General features: G+C 32.8%; 1 protein-coding gene across 1 annotated transcript in view; it reads left to right on the top strand.

Annotated features, from left to right (window-relative positions):
* The window catches only part of LOC140436600 (retinol-binding protein pinta-like), a 29137-nt gene extending 9460 nt beyond the window's left edge, over nucleotides 1–19677 (top strand). Inside the window, exons 5-7 of the mRNA XM_072525550.1 lie at nucleotides 1464–1574; nucleotides 5494–5596; nucleotides 19446–19677. Of these exons, the coding sequence (XP_072381651.1) occupies nucleotides 1464–1574; nucleotides 5494–5596; nucleotides 19446–19594 (363 nt within the window). The 3' untranslated portion in view covers nucleotides 19595–19677. The remainder of the gene's footprint in view (nucleotides 1–1463; nucleotides 1575–5493; nucleotides 5597–19445) is intronic.
* Nucleotides 19678–20223: the final 546 nt, after the last annotated feature.

Here is a 20223-nt window from a genome sequence, read left to right on the forward strand (position 1 = left end):
ATTTTATGGCTTTAGAAATTTTGCAATTTTTATAGATCTTCTCAGTCACATCAATAAATTTAACCTTAAACTTCTGAAAAGAAATTAATTAATCCTTAATATTTCGGGCTTTTAAATTGCAATTGATTCTATTTTCTAAACCACTAGGAAACAAATACCTTATTCATTTTTCAAAGTTAAAAACGAATACAGTTAGGACAGACAATTTTAAGAACTATGAAAAAAGCCTGAAATTTCTTCATAACGAGTTTGAGCGAAGATTCCAAGACTTCAAAGTTATCGAAAGGGACCTGGACATTTTCAGCATGCCGTTTAATGTGGACTATAGGTCAGTTAAACCAGAATTACAGCTCAAACTTATAAAGTTGTAATGTAACACTGAATTAATGCAACTATTTCTCAATGTTTCCAAAACTGAGTTCTACAAGGCTCTGTCAAAATCAAGGTTCACAAACATAAAAACTTATACTCAGAAGATAATTGCTATGTTTGTATCTTCGTAGATCTGTGAACAGGTGTTTAGTACTATAAATCTTCGCAAAAACATCAAGAGGAATTGATTAACTGACCAGCACTCGACAGTTATTTCCTTTTTCCTAAGGGCATATTTTCAAAATACGCCTTTATCTGTAGAGCGTAAGCACACGTGATTTTTATCATTTTTTTGCCTGTATTCAGTTGGACACTCATCATTCTATCCCTTTTTCTAGTCATCCTTACTAGATGTTCCTTTTACTGGTTGTTCAAAATAATACTTATTCCATTTTGGTTATGACTGTTCGCTCTACTGTATACTAACTTGCTTCCATGTCCAAAATCTCTTAATTTAATGCTTTTCGAACGAGTTTCTTGCATACAAAGTACACAAATCCTGTTCCTCGGCATAAAATTGGCGAGTTCTCATCCCGACCGTATCATACGTTTGATGTTAGGAGTTGCCATTCCCAGGACTAGTTTTTTGACCCCTACCATTTTCTAAGGTAGCTCACGTTTGTTAGATGTCAGGCGAAGTCGCAACTGCACGTCGGTTAGGGGGAACACCATAGTCCGTAAATTGTTTTTGGTATTCCTTCTTTTCATGGTTTAAGCAAGGATCTTTACTGCCGGATGCCCTTCCTAACGCACACATTCCTCTATTAAATACTATTTAACTGTCGAATACTGTTTAACCAGAAATTTAGAGTCTTTAGAAATTTATGTCAAGGAGATTTTTCCACCAAAATAATGAAGATTGCGTCATTCTTATGATCAATATTTATGTCTTTGTAGGTATATCGCATTCAGCATGATTTGCGAATGCAATAGCAATGGAACCAAATTTGCTTTAAACCATTTTACATTTTTCTGTTTGAAGACTTATGCAACAACTTCTTAACTAAATGAATACTTATAAAAAAAGCAATATACTTATACCTTTGCCTAAATCTTTTAATATTTAGTGGTTAACGATTATTGTGTTTTAGAAAGTATATAGTAATAGAGTCAAGCAGATTCACATATTGAATACCCCAAAATATGCATCCACAACAATTTCTATAGCAAAAAAAGTGATGAAACCAAAAATGGCCTCAAGGGTATGTATTATTAGAAGTTTTTACATTTATATATTATTTAAAAGAGTTCAAAATTTTTGTAATATATTTGTTAAGATTGGTACATTATTAAAGGTCATATGTAGCATTTTAGAATGCGAATACGGACACTCTAAGGCTAAGGAGTTTCGCGCTATTGCTACTCGTATCTTCGCTTCGTGAATTTCTCAACACTGTTAAAGTTGGATGTTTTTTTCTTAATTATACTTGCCTATGAAATTGTCTTTTGATTATCATTAATTTCGTTTTTGGGATGTTAATGTTGCGACCATACCCCTCTACAACTTGTTAATATTATTTACTATCTCTTATAATTCTTTTATGTTGTTTGCTATGATAGCTGTATCATCGGCATATAGCAAATTGTTTATAGGAATTCCACTTATTTTGAAAAATTCATTCTGTTGTGCAGTTTGAAAAAACTTTTCTAAAAAAATCTATAATGATAAATAGCGGCAGCACGTCCCCTGTCCCTACTTATTTTGACGTATTTTTTTATACAGACTGTTGATAATTCTGAATTTTATTTTGTGTCCAATACAGCTGTTGAGATCACCCTCATATCTGTTCTATTGAGACCAATCTCCCTTAGCGCCTATATTAACATATCATATCTTATATTGTCATAAGCTTTTGGGTAATTGATAAATCAAAGGAAAACATATCTTCTCTAGTCACAGCATTTCGGCATGAAAGAATAATACTAAAATGAATAAATTTAACTACACGCTAATTTGTCAGCTGTTCAACATAGCGATAAAAAAGTTCATTCAAGACTTTAATTTAGAGATCAAAATGTTTTAATTGTATGCATATTAAACTTTAACAAACAACAATATGGACATTATATGAAAAAGTAAGTCCACAACAACAGTTATCCTAACAGAACGTAAAGCAAAGTAAAATCCAATTTATGCCTGCTTATACGCACAGAAAGAAATGTTAATACAAATTCTAGGGCTTGTAGCCAAAGCCAGATAGTTAGAATTTATCTATCTGAATATATTGGTCGACCACATGGTCGATCACAACAATATCATATCAGGAGAGATAAACATGCATATAGTAATATCACAACGGTTACTATTATGGATTTAATTATTTAGTTTACCAACCTTTTTCTTCTAAAAGAAGATAAAAACTGTACAGGGCGCTGATAATACCAGTTCCTACATATAAAATGGAGGCATTACTTTAACCAAACCAGATTTATTCTATTTTTTAACGGATGGTATTTTTATTTTTAAAAATAAGCAATGAAAAACATTATCTAAAATAAATAAAACATATAGTGCTAGTTCAAGAATCGAGAATGATAAAAATAAATAGAGTAGGGCCTCGTTTATCCGGAGAGGCAAAAACAAGACCCTTTGTGGATTATCGAGACAGTCGGATTATAGTATATATTGCCATATTTAATGGCAATAAAACATATATTTAACCTTAGTTTCTTTAATCAATTTTTAAGTTACAGTATAATGAACAAAAAAAAATGCAAATATTCAAAATTACAACCACGTAAGAAAAAAAGTGAGTTCAAATAAAAATTAGTTAATTTTTTTGAAAAAGTCTGTAATGCTCTTCTGTTTATAATTTACGTACTTTATTTCAAAAGCCCGATCTCTAAGCCGACGGAGAAACGTAACTTCATGACTATCAAATTCGTTTTCTTTAGCCCATTTTAAAGCTTTGTTGAAAGCTCCTATTGCCTCTGAACAACCAACTTTTTCGGAGGCGAGAACTTAAACGCTGTTGTCCTTACCTTCCTCATCGTCCTCACACATAGCCGCTCGAACAATCTCCTTATCAGTTAACACTTCATATCTTTGTATCTCACTTTCGGCATCAACAGCAACCAATTTTTAAGCTTCATTTACTTCATTTACTTGAGGATCATTGGGTTCAGCAATAAATCAAAAGAAAAACAGTGTTGTTTAAAGATATCGATTTTAAGGTGCCGATGAGGTTGTCAGAACATAATGCAAGACAGTTAACTAAAAGTGATTTACAGTAATTTAACTTCACATTTTGTACAACGTTCTCATCCATTGGTTGTATACAAGCTGGGGTGTTAGCTGGCGAAAACATTGCAAAAATGTTGCCGTCTTCAGAGATAAGTTTATCTGCTGATGGATGCCCAGGACAATTATTTAACAATAAAAGTGCCGGAGGAGGCAAATTAAGAGACAAAAGATAGCGACGGACCACCGAAACAAATTCCGTTTTAAACCACTCAAGAAACAATTCTTTCTTAACCCAAGCATATTTTTGTGAATAATAACAAACAAGAAGACGTGTTGATTTAAATATTCGTGGATCTCTTGATTTTTCAACAAAAAGCAAGTGAAGTTTATGGGTTGCAGCCGCATTTGCACAAGGCAAGAATGTAATTCTCATCTCTATTATTTTCCTTCTGGAAACCGACTTCTCATTGGCAGAGGCTAAAGTAGGATGATCGCGTAATAATCGCCAGTATAAACCAGATTCGTCAGCATAGTACAATTGTTCCGCTGTTAATTTTTTTCTCTATATATATATTTAGGGATTCTACAGTATTCACTGCCTTCCCTCGCTCAACCGTTTCCATCTCTCTCTGTTGTTCCATTCTCCATCGTTTAGTCCTCTCTTATTCATGGCGTCGTCTACTTCGTTCCTCCAGGATTTTCGGGGTCGTCCTCTTTTCCTCCTTCCTATGGGGCTCCATTCGGTTATTCTCTTTATCCATCTGCTGTCGCTAGTTCTTCTTACATGTCCATACCACTTTAGTCTTTTTTGTTCTATATATGTTAGTATGTCTGTTTCTATTGATGTTCTTTGCTTTATTTCGTCATTACTTCTCCTATCCATTCTTGTTACTCTGCAGCATCTTCGCAGGCATTCCATCTCTGTTGCTACTATTTTTTTTCTCTAATAACTTTTTGTAACTCTAGTTAAAAAGGTCCGATAGCGGATTCATCATTGGATAGTCTTTCACCTGCCATTGTTAAACGTCTTATTTCGTGGCATCTTTTAAATTTATCTAACCATTCCCGGCTTGCATTAAACTCGATATTGGAGTTTGTACTCTGACGATGACAAACACGAACTACCTAACAAATCGTATCACCACTTATAATAATATGTAATGGTCTTTGATGCAAAAACCACGTAAACAAAGCATCTTCCTGATTTCTTTAGTGTTTTTCGTACACTGGGGTCACATTCTGTTAGTCTTACAAACTTTAAGATTTTGTCTTTGTTTTTCTTTATGTCGCCTAGAGTTGACCTGCCTATACCAAACCTAGTAATGATAGGGTAGCTGTCACTCTTATCTAACATTTCAGTAACTCGCAATTTATCTTTTATTGTTAATGTTGAATGTTTACGTGGTGGCGCCATGATGTTAGCGAGTGCGCTAAATTTTATTGACACTGTACCAAAACAAAAGGCGACAAACAAAAGACTGACGACAGGTTGGCTCACGGCAGCCCCCGCATCAACACCTGGGCGCAAGCCTGGCCGGAACAGCGATCACCGAACAAGGAGTCCGGATTAGCGAGGCCCTACTGTATATTCCAAATTCGAGATTGAGAAAACCGGTCAGATCAATGTTTAGTTAGATACACGATATGATCCAAGATGCTTAAAAAGATCACTGCTTTTAATTGAAAATTTCAAGTAAAGAATAGTAAAATTTACCCCAGGAGCTAACTAATATGTAGAGGTTATAGCTTACAGCATCATCATATTGTGATTAAAATTAAACATTAAGTTACACACATGGCTAATTTAAAAAAAGTAATGTTTTCTATTTTCTTTGGAAAAAAAAAATAAAGCAACTAGAAACAAATATAATACAGAGCAATCCAAGAAAACTAAAACGAATAAAAGCGTATTTTATTAATAACTTTTCTACTTTTAGATACATATCCACAAGAAGTTCGCATCTGTATTTAAATATATTCCAATGGATATTCTTCCTAAAGATTATGGTGGAAATGAAAAAACTTTAGAAGAATTAAATCGTAAGTAAATTAAATTTATAGTAGTAAATATGATAAATGCACCGAGCGTTGGTTGAGATTTACTGACAGCCGAAATGTAACAAAGTCACTAAATATGAAAAGTGTACATATATCTTGAACGTAATTGTAGGAATGTGGTATGTGACACTTATTTATTTACCAAATTTATATTACACGGGAATATTTCTACGAATATCATGGACTTAAGGAATGTCAAAAGCAGAAGTTACTAGAAGAATAGAAAATGAAGCTGAAATAATATTGACTAGCAAAAGAAGAAAACTGGAGTACTTAGGCCATGTTATGAGAGGGCAAAGATACTTATTATTGCAGCTTATTATGCAATGAAAAATTCGACAAAATCGAAATGTGGGAAAACGAAGAATATCGTGGCTTAAGAACTTGAGAGAGTGATTTGAATGCAGTAGTGCAGAACTGTTTATAGCGGCAGTCAACAGGGTCCGCATGGCCATGATAATTTCCAACTTCAATAGAAGATGTAACTTAAAGAAGAAGACACGGCAATGGACCGAACTGTTATCTGCAGCAAGACTAAATGCAAAACTTTATAAACTAATACTAATTTTGACTATTTTTATTTATTATTTGAAGAAATAATACAAAACACTACAACAAATAAAAACAAAGACTATGTGCATTCATTGAAAATCATGTGACTGCGATGTGAAAAAACCACACCAAATATAGACTCTGTCTGTTTTTATGTGCCTCAAGTAAGTTGTCGTTCCATCGTTTTCGTGGACTTCCTACTGATCGTCTTCCTATTGGGGAACCGTCTCTTGCCATCTTTATTACTATATTTGTTGTCATTCGGCTTATATGATCATTCCATTCTACTCTTCTATTTCTTACCCAGTTCTTGATGTTCTCCACCATGCATCTACGTCGTATATTTGTACTTCTAGCTCTGTCCCATAGTGTCTTGTCCTCAATTTTTTTAAGTGTTTATATCTCTGCTGTTTCTAACATCCTTTTGTCCCCTCTGTCGAGTATGTCCTCTGCCTTTCATTTCTTTCCCGATATTTTTATTTCTCCATATTGCTTCATTCTGCTTTTAACCGTTATGTCAATACTCAAGTACCTGATACCTTGTACATTCCGAAAATAACAGACAATTGGGATTTTTCTTTGTTTGCTATCAGTGTTTATTTAACACTGTGCTTACAAGTTGTTAATATTTTTGTGACTATATGCGTGTTTTATGTTGTAATTACTTGTAATAATGGCAAGAAGAGAAGTGAGTGCTAGCGAATTTAGAAGGTAAGTTATTACTGTTTATTTTTACAATGTTTTATACATAGATCATTCAATTTTAGAATGACGTATGAAAAGCAACAGAAGTACTTGCAACAATTTATAGACGATATAGATGAGGAAGTAGACAAAAATATCGAAAACCAGGAATCAGATGAGGACTATGTTTCGCAAAGCAAACCGGATGGAGATGAAGCTTCTGATGTAGAGGACGTTTTTACTGATATCAATAATAAGATTGAAATCGATACCGACGGCGACGATAGTAGTGATGAAGATTTTGACGATTTTCAAGAAAGTTCTTCCCAAAGTGATGTTCTGGTTGCAAAAGATAAAACGATTTGGCAACGAAAACCGTTTACTGCAAGTCGAACACTGAAACGTAACCTTTTGCGTGAAAAAACGGGCCCAGTACGTTCTACTAAAACTCTTTCGATTAGAGATACATTCAAATGTGTTTTCAGTGACGTAATGTGTGACATAATTATACGCGAAACCAATCGAAAAGCTAATAGCGTTTGTGAAAAGTATAATGTTGAAAACCGCGACAAACCTCGAAATGTTTGAAAGTCACTCACAACAGAAGAATTTGATGCATACTTAGGTATTCTTATTACAGCAGGAGTACGGCATTCAAATTCAGAGCACTCGAAAGATTTATGGAAAACAGACTCTCATCCTTTGTACCGAGCAAGTATGGGCATAAATCGCTTTTGGAGCATCAGCAGATTCTTACGGTTTGGCAATGACAAAACACGTGCAGAACGTTTGCAACATGATAAAGCTGCAGCTTTTACAGATATATTCCATCTTCTCAATGATAATTTACGTCGTAACTATGTACCGTCGGATTCTCTTACTGTGGATAAACAGTTATTTCCTTTTAGAGGTAGGACACGTTTCACGCAATATATGCCAGCAAAACCTGCCAAGTATGGCATCAAGGTTTGGTAGGTTTGTGACGCCAATAATTCGTATCCACTTACTGGACAAATTTATACTGGAAAAAATTCGACTGGACGTGAAAATAATCAAGGTGAACGCGAAATAAAAGATTTGTGTTACCGATACAAAAATTCTGGACGAAACATAACAATGGATAATTTTTTCACAACTCTTCCACTAGCTCGTCTCCTGTTGTCTTGGAATTTATCATTAGTTGGTACTTTGAAAAGAAACAAACCATATATTCCACAAGAAATGCTGCCTTCGCCAGAGCGTGAGCCTGAATCGTCATTACACGGATTCAGTGCAGATCGTGTTACTATTTGTTCATATGTACCAAAAAAGAAAAAAAGCGTTATCTTGCTGTCAACAATGCATGACAACGATAATGTAAGTGGCCCAAAAAATAAACCTGAAATAATTCAGTTCCATAATACAACTAAAGGAGGCGTAGACAACATGGACAAAATGGTTTCTCATTATTCCACTAAACGCAGAACTTTGCGTTGGCCAGTAGCCTTCTTTTACAATATCCTAGACGTAGCTTGCCTAGCAACCTATATAATTTATAGAGAGAAGAATCTACAGAGTTCTACTGAAACCAGTAAGCGTAGAATTTTTCTACAAGACTTAGGGAAACAACTAGTGATGCCTGCAATTTCTGCTATATCTAAAGTATAACGAAATTTTTCATCAAGGTCAGGAATTGAGTGTATGTTAGGAAAACCTCTACCTACAGATTCAAGTAATACTGCAGAGTCATTACCACTTCGAGATTCCACTGGACGCCTCAAAATTGTTGAAAACTGCTACATTTGTATGTCTTTAGCGAAAAAGCGGCTAAGAAAGACACGAAAATCATGTAATGTTTGTAATCGTCCACTATGTAACGAACACTCAGTAAATATAAGTGTGTACAATGTGTTTAAAATGTAACTTTTATTTCCGTTTCCATATCACTTTTATTATAAAAAAAACTAGACAGAGCTTCATAATTTACTAAACATTAGTGTTACCCTGGTGCCACGGGTGTGGACGTAATGGTGTAAAAACTTTGACAGTTAATTTTAATATATGCATTTTTTTCTTTGGTTTTTATTATAAATCTCTTCGTTCTAAATAATTTTTGGAATAACTAGAAGCTCGAATAAAAATATTTATACTATCGTCAATGATTCAGATAAAACAATTACCAAGGATACCCAGGTACCTGGGTATAGACACAAAGGTTAAATTACAATACCTTACCTACTCTATTTGACTTCTAAATACAAAGGCGCAACATATCACCTTTTGTATTTTGTTATGAGAGTTTCTTGTCCTTCTTCGCAAATCTTTAAATTAAAATCTCTCATGGTAATATTGATTTCGTTGTTTTTTGTAGATGCTAATACTCTTTGTAATTCATTATAAAATTTTTAATTTTCTTCTTTCATAATTGAACATTATTTTTATATATTGGACAATAAAAGTTTACATGTGCTTAATAGAATGTTCAAAATCAAGTATTTATCAATAGAGGCAAAAAAAAACAACTATACAAAACAACGAAACAAACAATAGTATCATACTTAAGTCAGACTAGGACAATGACAAAAAATTAACAAAATTTTCCATAGATCTGGAAAAGGTCTGAGAAAGGTATAGAGGAATCATAAAATTTAGCCTTGACTTTAAGTAATGAAAACGTCAAACGACAAGTTGAAACAATTGAAGAACGTTATTCCAAAACTTACTAAATACAAATTTGTGATTTTTCAGTACGATCGAATTTCTGTTGCTATTGATTCGCATTTGCTAGAGAAAAGATTTTTTGCAGATTTATTAATCATAAACTTCTAATTAACCACTTTTAATTAAATTTAGGTTTTATTTGTTTTCGTCTTTACAATAAAATAAAAAAGATTATATAACATTCCAGTTAAATCAAGTCCATCGACTTAAGGTACATTTGAAAAATTATTAAGAGATTTCGTTAACTAAAACAACAAAAAAAAAAACGAATACACTATGAATTACACTAAAGAAATACTTCCTCATTGTCCACGACTTCTTCCGCAACGTCTTCATTGACATTGCCAACATTCTGCAGTGCACGTTCGTAGAACATCTTTTTCTCATCGGTTAACTTGACAAATTTTAAAAGATGTCTGACATTTGCCTTTTTGACAGCACTAATTTTGTTAACAGCTGGTAACAATGTGGCTGTTTCTAAAGTACTTGAAATATTAACACTGTTACTTTTCAATACACTGTGTGAACATGCATTGCCGGTGTAAGTATTTTGAACAAAAACTGTTTTCTTTACATTGTAATAGGTAAAGATTCGTTGCTCAGTTAACTTAAAGCCAAACTTGGTTTTTAACATTTTGCAGGCCAAAGCTTTGTAGTCTTTAATAACCCATTGTTGATCATTTTGCAGCGCTTTGCAATTTTTATCAAAGGAGGACTCAAAATTTGTTCTTGTTCCCTTATTATTTTTTCGGATCGTCCAAAGACGGGATCAGCCGGCATAAAACTATTTCCTCTTATTGGAAATATGTGCTGAATTTCCTTAAATATGCTATTTTGTACATAGCATAATAGCGTAAATATAACTGCAGAATTTTTATTTTGACCAGGAAAAGAATCAAAATATAGTTTTAAGATTTGAGGTCTTTCATCTGGGTTTAAAGAAAGGTACTTTGCTTCTAATGAATGAAGAAAATGCATTAGTGCGGAACTTACTTCATTTTGACCCTTTACCACTTTCGTTTTCAGTCAAAGTGTAAGCAAAACAATTTTCCTTGTTCTGATTTGTTTCTAGTATTACAAAAGTAAGATTATATAACCACAACAGCCGCATATAAAAAACATCAGAAATGCTTAGTTTTGGTAAAGGTTGGTTTTGTTGCATATCAAAACAAACTTCAACCACTTCGCTGGTCTCTTTTTTTTCTAGGAGTTGATAAAACTTTTTCGCTCGGATCTTATGCAATTTCAGGTCGGTTGAGATTTTGTTACTAACATCAATGCTTGTCCTAGCTGTTAGTTCTTGCAATTGCGCGCAGTTGCAATCATAGCGCATGCCCAGAGGACTTAGTAAATTTTGGAATAAATTTATTTTGGACTTAAGTTCATTTTGGAAACAAACTTAAAAGTATGCATTAATTTTGACTAGGACTTGACCATATTTTGTAAAACATGAATGATTATATCGGTAAAGGCGATTCTTGGTTATAACGCTCTTCAATTATATGTAATCAACCAACTACAATTAATGGTATAAAAAGAATGCACTGCTTAACTGCGATTGACCTGTGAAAAAATATTTTTAGTATTATTTTCCAAATCGATTGAAACAATAATTATTACAACCTATAAAACGGACAAAATACAATTGAAACAAACATTCGGTGCGATATAAACAATTACATTTTTTATGATAGTTCAGTCGTCAGGGATTTGGCTCCTAAAAATTAAAAGAACAAGCTAAATTTTACCAAGAATATTAATTTTGGGACCCCAAAAAAGATGCAAAAAAGTTAACAACTTTAACCCCTGGACTTCCTTCTAAAACCCTCCTCGTAGGGATGTAAAAACTAAAAAAAATCGATTTACCAAGAATCTGTACGCCGTAATGTAGCTGAGATAATTTTGAAAAAAAAAAGTTTATTAGCACAAAAACAACGCTTAAAGCGACCGGTGATTTTAAATGTCAGTTCCGCGAAATCAATGTTAAATAAAATTTCTATCAACTCGACGGTAAAAAATCGTTATCTTTTGATCAGAGTGTCCTATCGACAAACATAAAAAGGGGTTTTAAACATGAAGAGTGTTGATTTCGTATGAATTTTTTTTATTTTGCGGCAAATAAAATCAGTTTATATAAAGCTCTTCAATAAATAAACTTGGCGCGATTTTTGCCATTTTTTACGATTCCCAGGAGATCAATAAAATTTATTACTTTTATTGACCGGTCATAGTGAAATTTTCATTGTTGGAGACCAGTCTTCAAAACCTATAACATAAAAATTTGATTTTAATTTATATATATATATATATATATATATATATATATATATATATATATATATATATATATATATATATATATATATATATAATGTCGGTTTACAACGTTCTTCGACGTCTTCCGATTTCCAATCTCCATCTCATTCTATCATTCCATAGATCGTCCTCCAGTTCTCTCTCTGATTTCTTTATCAACTCCTTCTCTCAAACTTCTTCTAGGCCTTCCTGTTCTCCGCCTACCTCTTGGTTGCCATTCAAGAATTTGTCTTGGTATTCTATTCTCCGGCATTCTCCTTACGTGTCCGTACCATCTGAGTTGTGTCGTTTTCATGTCATCAACAATATTATTTGTAACCCCCATGATTTCTCGTACTCTCTCGTTTGTTATTTTGTCGCGTCTGGAGATTTCCGCCGAGCGGCGCCAAAAGTCCATTTCTCTTGCTCTAAGCATTTTCTTTGTTCTGTCTTTTAGGGGCCACACTTCGCATTCATATGTTGTGATACTTTTTATTATGGTGTTATATATTCTTCTTTTATTTTATTTAGAGATGTTTTTATCCCACAGTACGCTGTTCAGTAAGGCTATTCCTTTCCTTCCCTGTGTATTTCATTCCTTAATGGCTGCATCTAATTTTCCGTCCTAAGTGATCTTTACTCCTAGGTATTTGTAGTCATCACATAGTTTGATCTCTTGATTTTCCTCTACGAGAAGGTTATGTTGATCTTCTCCGATACTCATGTACTCAGTTTTTTCCATATTCACTTCCAAACCCCACTCTGAAAACTCTTCTAATAGTTTTCGCATCATGTAACTAAGGTCTTCAGAGTCCTGTGCGATGATGACCTGGTCATCCGCAAAGCACAGAGTGTACAAAGTTAAGTCTATTAGTGGTATGCCCATATTCGTACATTTTTTCTTCCATTGGTTGAGTGCTGCTTTGAGGTATATTTTGAATATTGTTGAGGATATACAGCATCCTTGTCTTAGTTCTTTAGTCACTTTGAATCCCGGTGTTATCAGATTTCCTGTTTTAATTCTTGTTGTTTGTTGGTAGTACAACGTTTTTACTGCTTTAATCAATTCTATATTTATATTTGTTTTCCCCAGTGCCTCCCATAATTTATTAAGCGGGATACTACCGATTTTAATTTTTGGCAACAAATATGAGGCATTTGAAATATGAGTAAAACGCAGAATTCAAACTTTTACATTACAAACGATCGCACGTTACGGGAAATGCCTCAAAGAAGACGGTTTTAGGTGTAATTTATAGCAGACGTTATGTACTTTTGAAAAAAGTACTAGTGTAATTAAAAAAGAGCAGTTTTAAATGTTTTAAATCGTTTGTAATGTGAAAGTTTAAATTTAGCTTTTTTAAGCATATTTCAAATGCCTCATATTTGTTGCCAAAACTCAAAACTAAAATTTCATGCTATAGGTTTTGAAGATTAGGTTCTAGTTATGGAAACTTTAGAGTGGTCGGTCAATGAAAGAGATAGACTAGGTTGATCTCATAAAAATTATAAAAAATGGCAAAAATCGTGGCGCATTTATTTATTTAATTATTATTAATATTGAATTGAATTAACATTGAATTTTTACCGTCGAGCTGATACAACTTTTATTAAGCATTAATTCCCGCGTAGCTGACATTCAAAATCGCCGATCGCTTCAATCGTTGATTATGAGAAAACGGTTTATTCTACCCAAAAAATACTAATTAACGTTTTTGTTCAAAATTATCCTAACTACATTTTTTATTTAAAACGTTTTGTTCTATGGCGTACAGATTCTTGGTAAATCGATTTTTTTCTGTTTTCTTCCCTCTACGTGGGGGGTTTTAAAGGAAAGCCCGGGGGCAAAAGTGGTAAACTTTTTTGCATCCTTTTTAGCGTCCTAACATTGACATTTTCGGCAAAATTCAACTTGTTCGTATTAATTTTAGAGGTTAAGTGGTATTTTCGTCTTTGACGACTGGAGTATGAGTAGAAATGTATTAAACATGTCCACTTAGAAAATAAAAACATCCTATAAAAATAAAAGAAATCTCCATGTTTGCGTGTTTCCTTCTACTAAGTAATATATTTGAAGCCGCAATATAATTTATTGGCCGTAGTGCAGAACAGAGACCACACCATAAAATTTTTGCTTTATAACTAAAATAAAGATTTTCCTTCAGGCGCATATGTTCGACTTTGATTGATTTCGTAAGGTCAACATCTCCCAAGTTTTAGGATGTAAACAGTATGATTGCTACTAGAATTTATGATACCTACAGAATTTTTGGATAAAAGATTAAAAAATAATTTGTTCCTTAAAAAAAGTTACTTTAAAGTATTTGTAACACCGTCATTAAATCGCCTCTAGTAAATAATTTGAGACGTATATCATATCGACTGGTTCTACGAAGACTGTAGTAACTGTTTTTTAAATAATTGAGATAATTATAAAAATATATCTACATAGTTACAACAATCTATAAAATGGATGTTTTTATAGCATTAAGTGATACTTTTAATAATGATTTTACAAGAATAAAATAGATTCAAGACAGAAATGGTCATAAGTGACTTTTGAATATAGTTGTCTATAGTTACTATAACTTTCAATGGATATATTTTTAAAGTAATAAATACCAGAATTATTTGTATCTTAACTTTAAATCATGAATGTGTTGCTTGTGTGAGTCCATTTCAAAAGATAAAAGAAATAATAAATTAGACTTACTCACAATCAATTTAATTTAACTATCCAAACGACCGGTTTCGCTTTCTACAATATGCAAAGCATCTTCAGGTCTCGATACAAAGTTAAATAAATGATGCCGGTACTCTATTAATTGATGGTTGGAAGAACATGGTTCAAACTATCCTGTATTGTTGATTGGAGAACTTAAGTCTGCTATTGTAATTGTTTGACAATTATCTCCCCGTTTACTGTCAAACAAAAACAGTAGCAGACTTAAGTTCTCCAATCAACAATACAGGATAGTTTGAACCATGTTCTTTCAACCATCAATTAATAGAGTACCGGCATAATTTATTTAACTTTGTATCGAGACCTGAAGATGCTTTGCATATTGTAGAAAGCGAAACCGGTCGTCTGGATAGTTAAATTAAATTGATTGTGAGTAAGCTAATTTATTCTTTCTTTTACCTTTTATCTTAACTTTATTTGTATATACAATTTTCCTCCTCTGACTCTTCTTCGCACTCAACTGAATCAACTTTGAGCTCGAGTTTAGGAGGTACATAACTCTTTGAATTAAGATTTTTATAAAATCCATAGTACATTGTGGATATTTTGCTAGTATTATATAAGCACAGTAATCCTTTTAGCTTTTTTCTTTGCTATTAGTGCATCATACAGTTTCGGTGAAAATTTGATGGTAGTGGAAGGCCGCCCTCCGCATTTTCCATTTAATTTTATGTCATAACAAAATCATCATCGAATTCGTATTTAAATATTATATAATTTTGGTGTTTATGCGAAAAGTTTATTTCTTGTATTTTGCTAACTTTTATTTATTTTTTTTCATTGTCAACTTTTGAATTCTCAATATCAGTTAGTTGTTTATAAAATTAAACAAATTATCTTGGGACATTTCCGTAATATCAGAAACTCTTCCTGTAGTTTTATCCATTCAGATTAATGTGACCCACTGTTTTGGCACATATACAACCGATTGCCTTTTCTTCCGTAAATACTGTCACCCTCGTTCTGAGTGTGGCTTTTTTGCAAAAATCTGTGAACAATATCAATGTGAAAATATGCAGCAGCAAAAGCGAACATCAAAAACACTAAACGATTCCTATTTTGTCCCCCACAGTTGTCTGAGTAATATATTATCGTTACCACTATGTTTTGCCTTGAAATCTAAAAATTTCCAGAGGCAACTGGCAACTTCATTTGGACCTCTTTTACCACCTGATCATGCCAAACATAACAGTAACCCTGATTATTCCCAATATCATTAACTGTAAAGCTATATGTTAGACAAAGGGAAGCTAAAACCTTTTAAAAGTAAAAGCAAGCCACACAGAAGCTCTCATTATTTAGTGCAAGCTATTTGTCTGTGTCTTTTAAGTTTTTAATAACTCTTCTGTTTTTTATACGGGACACACATTTTTCGAGGAATTTTGCTTTTTCAGTATCCTCAGTCATATTCAAAGCAGAACAAACGGTACACTGGTCCTTTTTTGTTTTAGAGAACCCAATATTAAACTGTTCATTGAAAATATCTCCATACTGACGTGACGTGACAACTGTACCAAAATACTCGTTGTACAATCGGTACATTTTCTGGATAGTTAGCCCTTCTTCAAGGTACATCTTCATCGTATTCTTACGGGTATAATGGGAAGGTACTACAGGAAACTGATTTATGTGATTTTTTACGTTGTCTATAAGTTGTGGTGATAGTTTATGTGATCTGTTAGTGTGTTTTCCACGTTTATCTTCCTCTAATGATCCACCATCTATCAGTTTTCTTAATGCTGTAGTGATCTAAGATTCGGGTTGTTCTGCACTAATAGCTACTTGCTTTTTGGCAACTTGTCTCACATGACGAGCAATACCATCCCACTTTCTCGTATAATCTTTTAACTTCCAAAATTCATTGGAAAAAGCTATCTTCTCTAGCTATTTTGGTGCACCTATCTGTCTTCCTTTCGGTTTAATACCTTTTCGATTATCATGTTCAAGTCCCAGATTTAGACTAGTTTTATATTTTTCATCCACCCACTTACTAACGTTTCTAATCGTTTTCCTACTTACTCTTTCTATATTGCCCCTGTTTCTTCCCTTTCTATTTGTGGTTGCCTCAGATATATTCTTATCATCGCTTTTCCGTCGCTTTCATTCTCAATTATTTCGGTTTCATTCCCACTGACTTCATGTTCTTTTAAGCTTACATAACTTACACATAAAAGAGGTAAATACATATTTGTTCATGCAGAATTTAAACCAACCTGTAGAACATTCAAGATTAATATCAGTCTCGTGGTACTATAATCCTCATTCGTCTTTTTGTATTTTCTTTCTTCTACAATACTTACAGCAATAGAGAGACGTGGAAGAAGGAAGAGGAGGACTATGTTCAAAATTGGACAGCAAGGGCTGTATAGATAGATATATAGAGTGTTCAAGATGTCCAACGATCTGGTCGACCAACAATTGGCGATGAGAAAAAAATTGACATAATTTCAGAAATAGCAGTGAACCCTACTTCTTCGACAGCCCAAGTTGCATCTATCTATGAAATCAGTCAAATAACAGTACACCGAGTGTTGATTGAAAAAAAATTTCATTCATACAAATTAAAAAGTGTGCACCAACTTTCAGATGATAACTCCGACAGAAGACTAGAATTCTGTCAACATATGTCCAATAAAATTAACCAACAGCCCGATTACATAAAAACATGTTTTTGTTTTGTTTTAGTGACGAAAGTACTTTTTCTCTCAATAGAAATGTTAACACACAAAATGTGAGGTATTGGAGTGACACAAATCCTCACGTCTTTCGTGAAACACATACTCAATTTCCAAAAAAAAAATAAATGTTTGGGCGGTATTTTGGGAAACCACATAGTTGGACTAACTTTACCGGTGAATTGTATCTGGAGATGTTACAAAATGCCATTAAACCGTTAAAACTTAAAATTCCGGAGGATAAACCCGATGAATTCGACAACTTGGAAATAAAGTTTCAACAAGATGGTGCTCCTGCACACCATTATGGCGCAGTAGGACGTTACCTAGATGAGGAATATCGTGGTAGATCGATTGGAAGACTAGGTACGATAAAATGGTCAGCTCAGTCACCGGACCTCACACCATTAGATTTTTTTCTGTGTAGATACTTGAAATCAATAGTTTACGCTACAACACCCGACAATAGTGAGATTTTGAAACAACGAATTCTTGAAGAATGTAGGACAATTACCTCCGACACATTTGAATGAGTACGGCAACAGCTTAGAAATAGGATGCATTACTGTCAGGAAGTAGATGGAGCACATTTTAAACACACTATAAAAAATGGTTTTTAAATATTTATTAATTAAATTGAAAAGCTACAATTTTAGTATTTATTTAATTTATTTATCAAAATGAGCTTAAACTCAAACAAAATTATTATGATTGAGTTGGTAGTTTCAATAAATTTCAACACAGGTATCAATTGCCATTAGGTCCCATTTAAAGTTATCTGTCACAGTGGCGCTGTAACGTCATCTGTCACTATTGCGTCACCTGTTATGACTTGTTGAGAAGCTTGCATCTGTTTATTACATCCCTTTCATTTTCACTATTATAACAATAACCGTTTAAAAGATACATGGGGAACGGACTTTTGACTAGCACTGTATAATACGAGCAACATAATACCAATTAAATGCGAGTAGTATTCATGATTTTTTCTACAATTTTTTATGGCAAAAAAAAAATATTTATTTGTTTTGTAACACAAACAAATTAAGTAATTATTGAATTAATTATTTCGTTGATAAATTAATATTTTGAAAATTACAATTACTATAATAAATTTGAGGCGACGATTTTATTGCGCTAGTTGACAGGGTTCCTGTAGTTGATGGTGTTATATGAATTTTCCTATTAATTTGGTTATATTCGATATAACTCGGTTTGTCACTATACATTTCCGCGACCAATCACCATCAGAATCTACTAATATCGTGACAAGAATGTGGCAAAAATTATGTCAAGAATTATTGAAAATCTTATGTATTAAGAAAACTCTCAGTACGCTTCTCCATCCTCAATTCGACGGAATTTCGTTAATTTATTTTATAAATAAAATATGCTGCCCATGACGTATGTGCATGTTTTTTATATTAAATTGAAGCTAAATTTTTTCTTAATGTGATGATATAAGGTTGCCTGACAAAAAATGGTCGTAAATTAGGGTCGCCAGCTGGTAAAAACGCGAGCAATCAAGGATAAAGTATAATAGAGTTAGGGATCAACGACACTGGTTTGACAAGTGATAATGTGTATATTATAAACTCGATGGTATATTATTATATACCTATCGACGCATGCTAATAAAAATTCACACAATTGACACAATAAAAAACAAGAAGAATACATCATCAGCAGCTTATTTAATTTAAAAATAAAAAAACGAAATAGAAATGTTAAAAATGTTTAAAAATTAATTAATAATAATTGAATTAAAAATATCTGTGGCCACTTTTTGATTGGCAACCTAGTATCAATGTCTTCTCCTAATTTAAAATGTATGTTAAAATGTGGTTTTGATTAACTACGTTATGAACGTAGTGATCCTGCTGTGGGATCTTAGACTATAAGCAGCCTAGATTTTAAATGATGATATAATACCGTAAAATGTCTCATATATATTAAATAGATCTGAAAAAGTTAGTATCACGTACCCCTTTGGGAATTTATAAGTTCCTTACAGCCACTGGCACGCAATTACGGCCGGGTATTATAAAAATCTGATTCCATTTTGTGTCTAAAACCCGAAATACTCTGTTTCCACTTCTTAAACTCCAAAAGGAACCTAAGACGAATTTATTATTAAAGATTAGCAAGATTATTAGCTAATGCCACAATTTGTAATTTTCAGAATTGTGGAAGGCGAAATTGGCAGAATATAAAGAACGCTTCGATGCTCTGGAGAAAATAAGGATTAAAGAAGAACTGAAACCGATGCCCCTAATCAACGACGAGATTCTCGGATTTCATGGAAATTTCAGAAAACTTGACCTTGATTAAAGAAGGAAGAAAATTCATTACAGTTGTTTTTTATATTGTATTCTACATTTTTTATTGTAGGTATTTCATTTTACATTATATAATTAGAAATCAAGAGTTTGCTTGTTTGAATATTTTAGCTCTTTTTTTTTATTATATCTACAATTTCCTAACTTATTTATAATCTGCAAATAATGTATAGTTATTCGGAGCAACTAAACTATTCACGGTAACATTCATTCACATCTTGTATTGGAAATTTTAATATTTTTTCATGCTTTACTGTCAAATTTAACGTAATGGTTTTGGAGAATACAAATCTCAGAGTATTAAATGAAATTTGACAAATGGATTGATAATAACTAGACTTCGGCAAATATGCATATTGCATATTTTGCATATTGTGCATATTTTATGCAAATATTTCATATTTTGGCATATTTGTATAAAAGTTTGCATAAAGTGCATAAAAGTTCAGATTTTTATACTGTATTTGAAAATTTTTAAACATACCAATTTATTTCAATTCTTGTATAAAATTTTGTAGTCATTTTAATCAAGAAATGATCTAAGTACGTAATCTCTACAGGTACAAAACATTTACAATTTCAAAGAAGATCAATTTAAGTAGCCCTCAACATTCTTAGAAA

The sequence above is a fragment of the Diabrotica undecimpunctata genome, chromosome 3 (assembly GCF_040954645.1).
Source record: "Diabrotica undecimpunctata isolate CICGRU chromosome 3, icDiaUnde3, whole genome shotgun sequence".
Taxonomy (NCBI): Eukaryota; Metazoa; Arthropoda; class Insecta; order Coleoptera; family Chrysomelidae; genus Diabrotica; species Diabrotica undecimpunctata.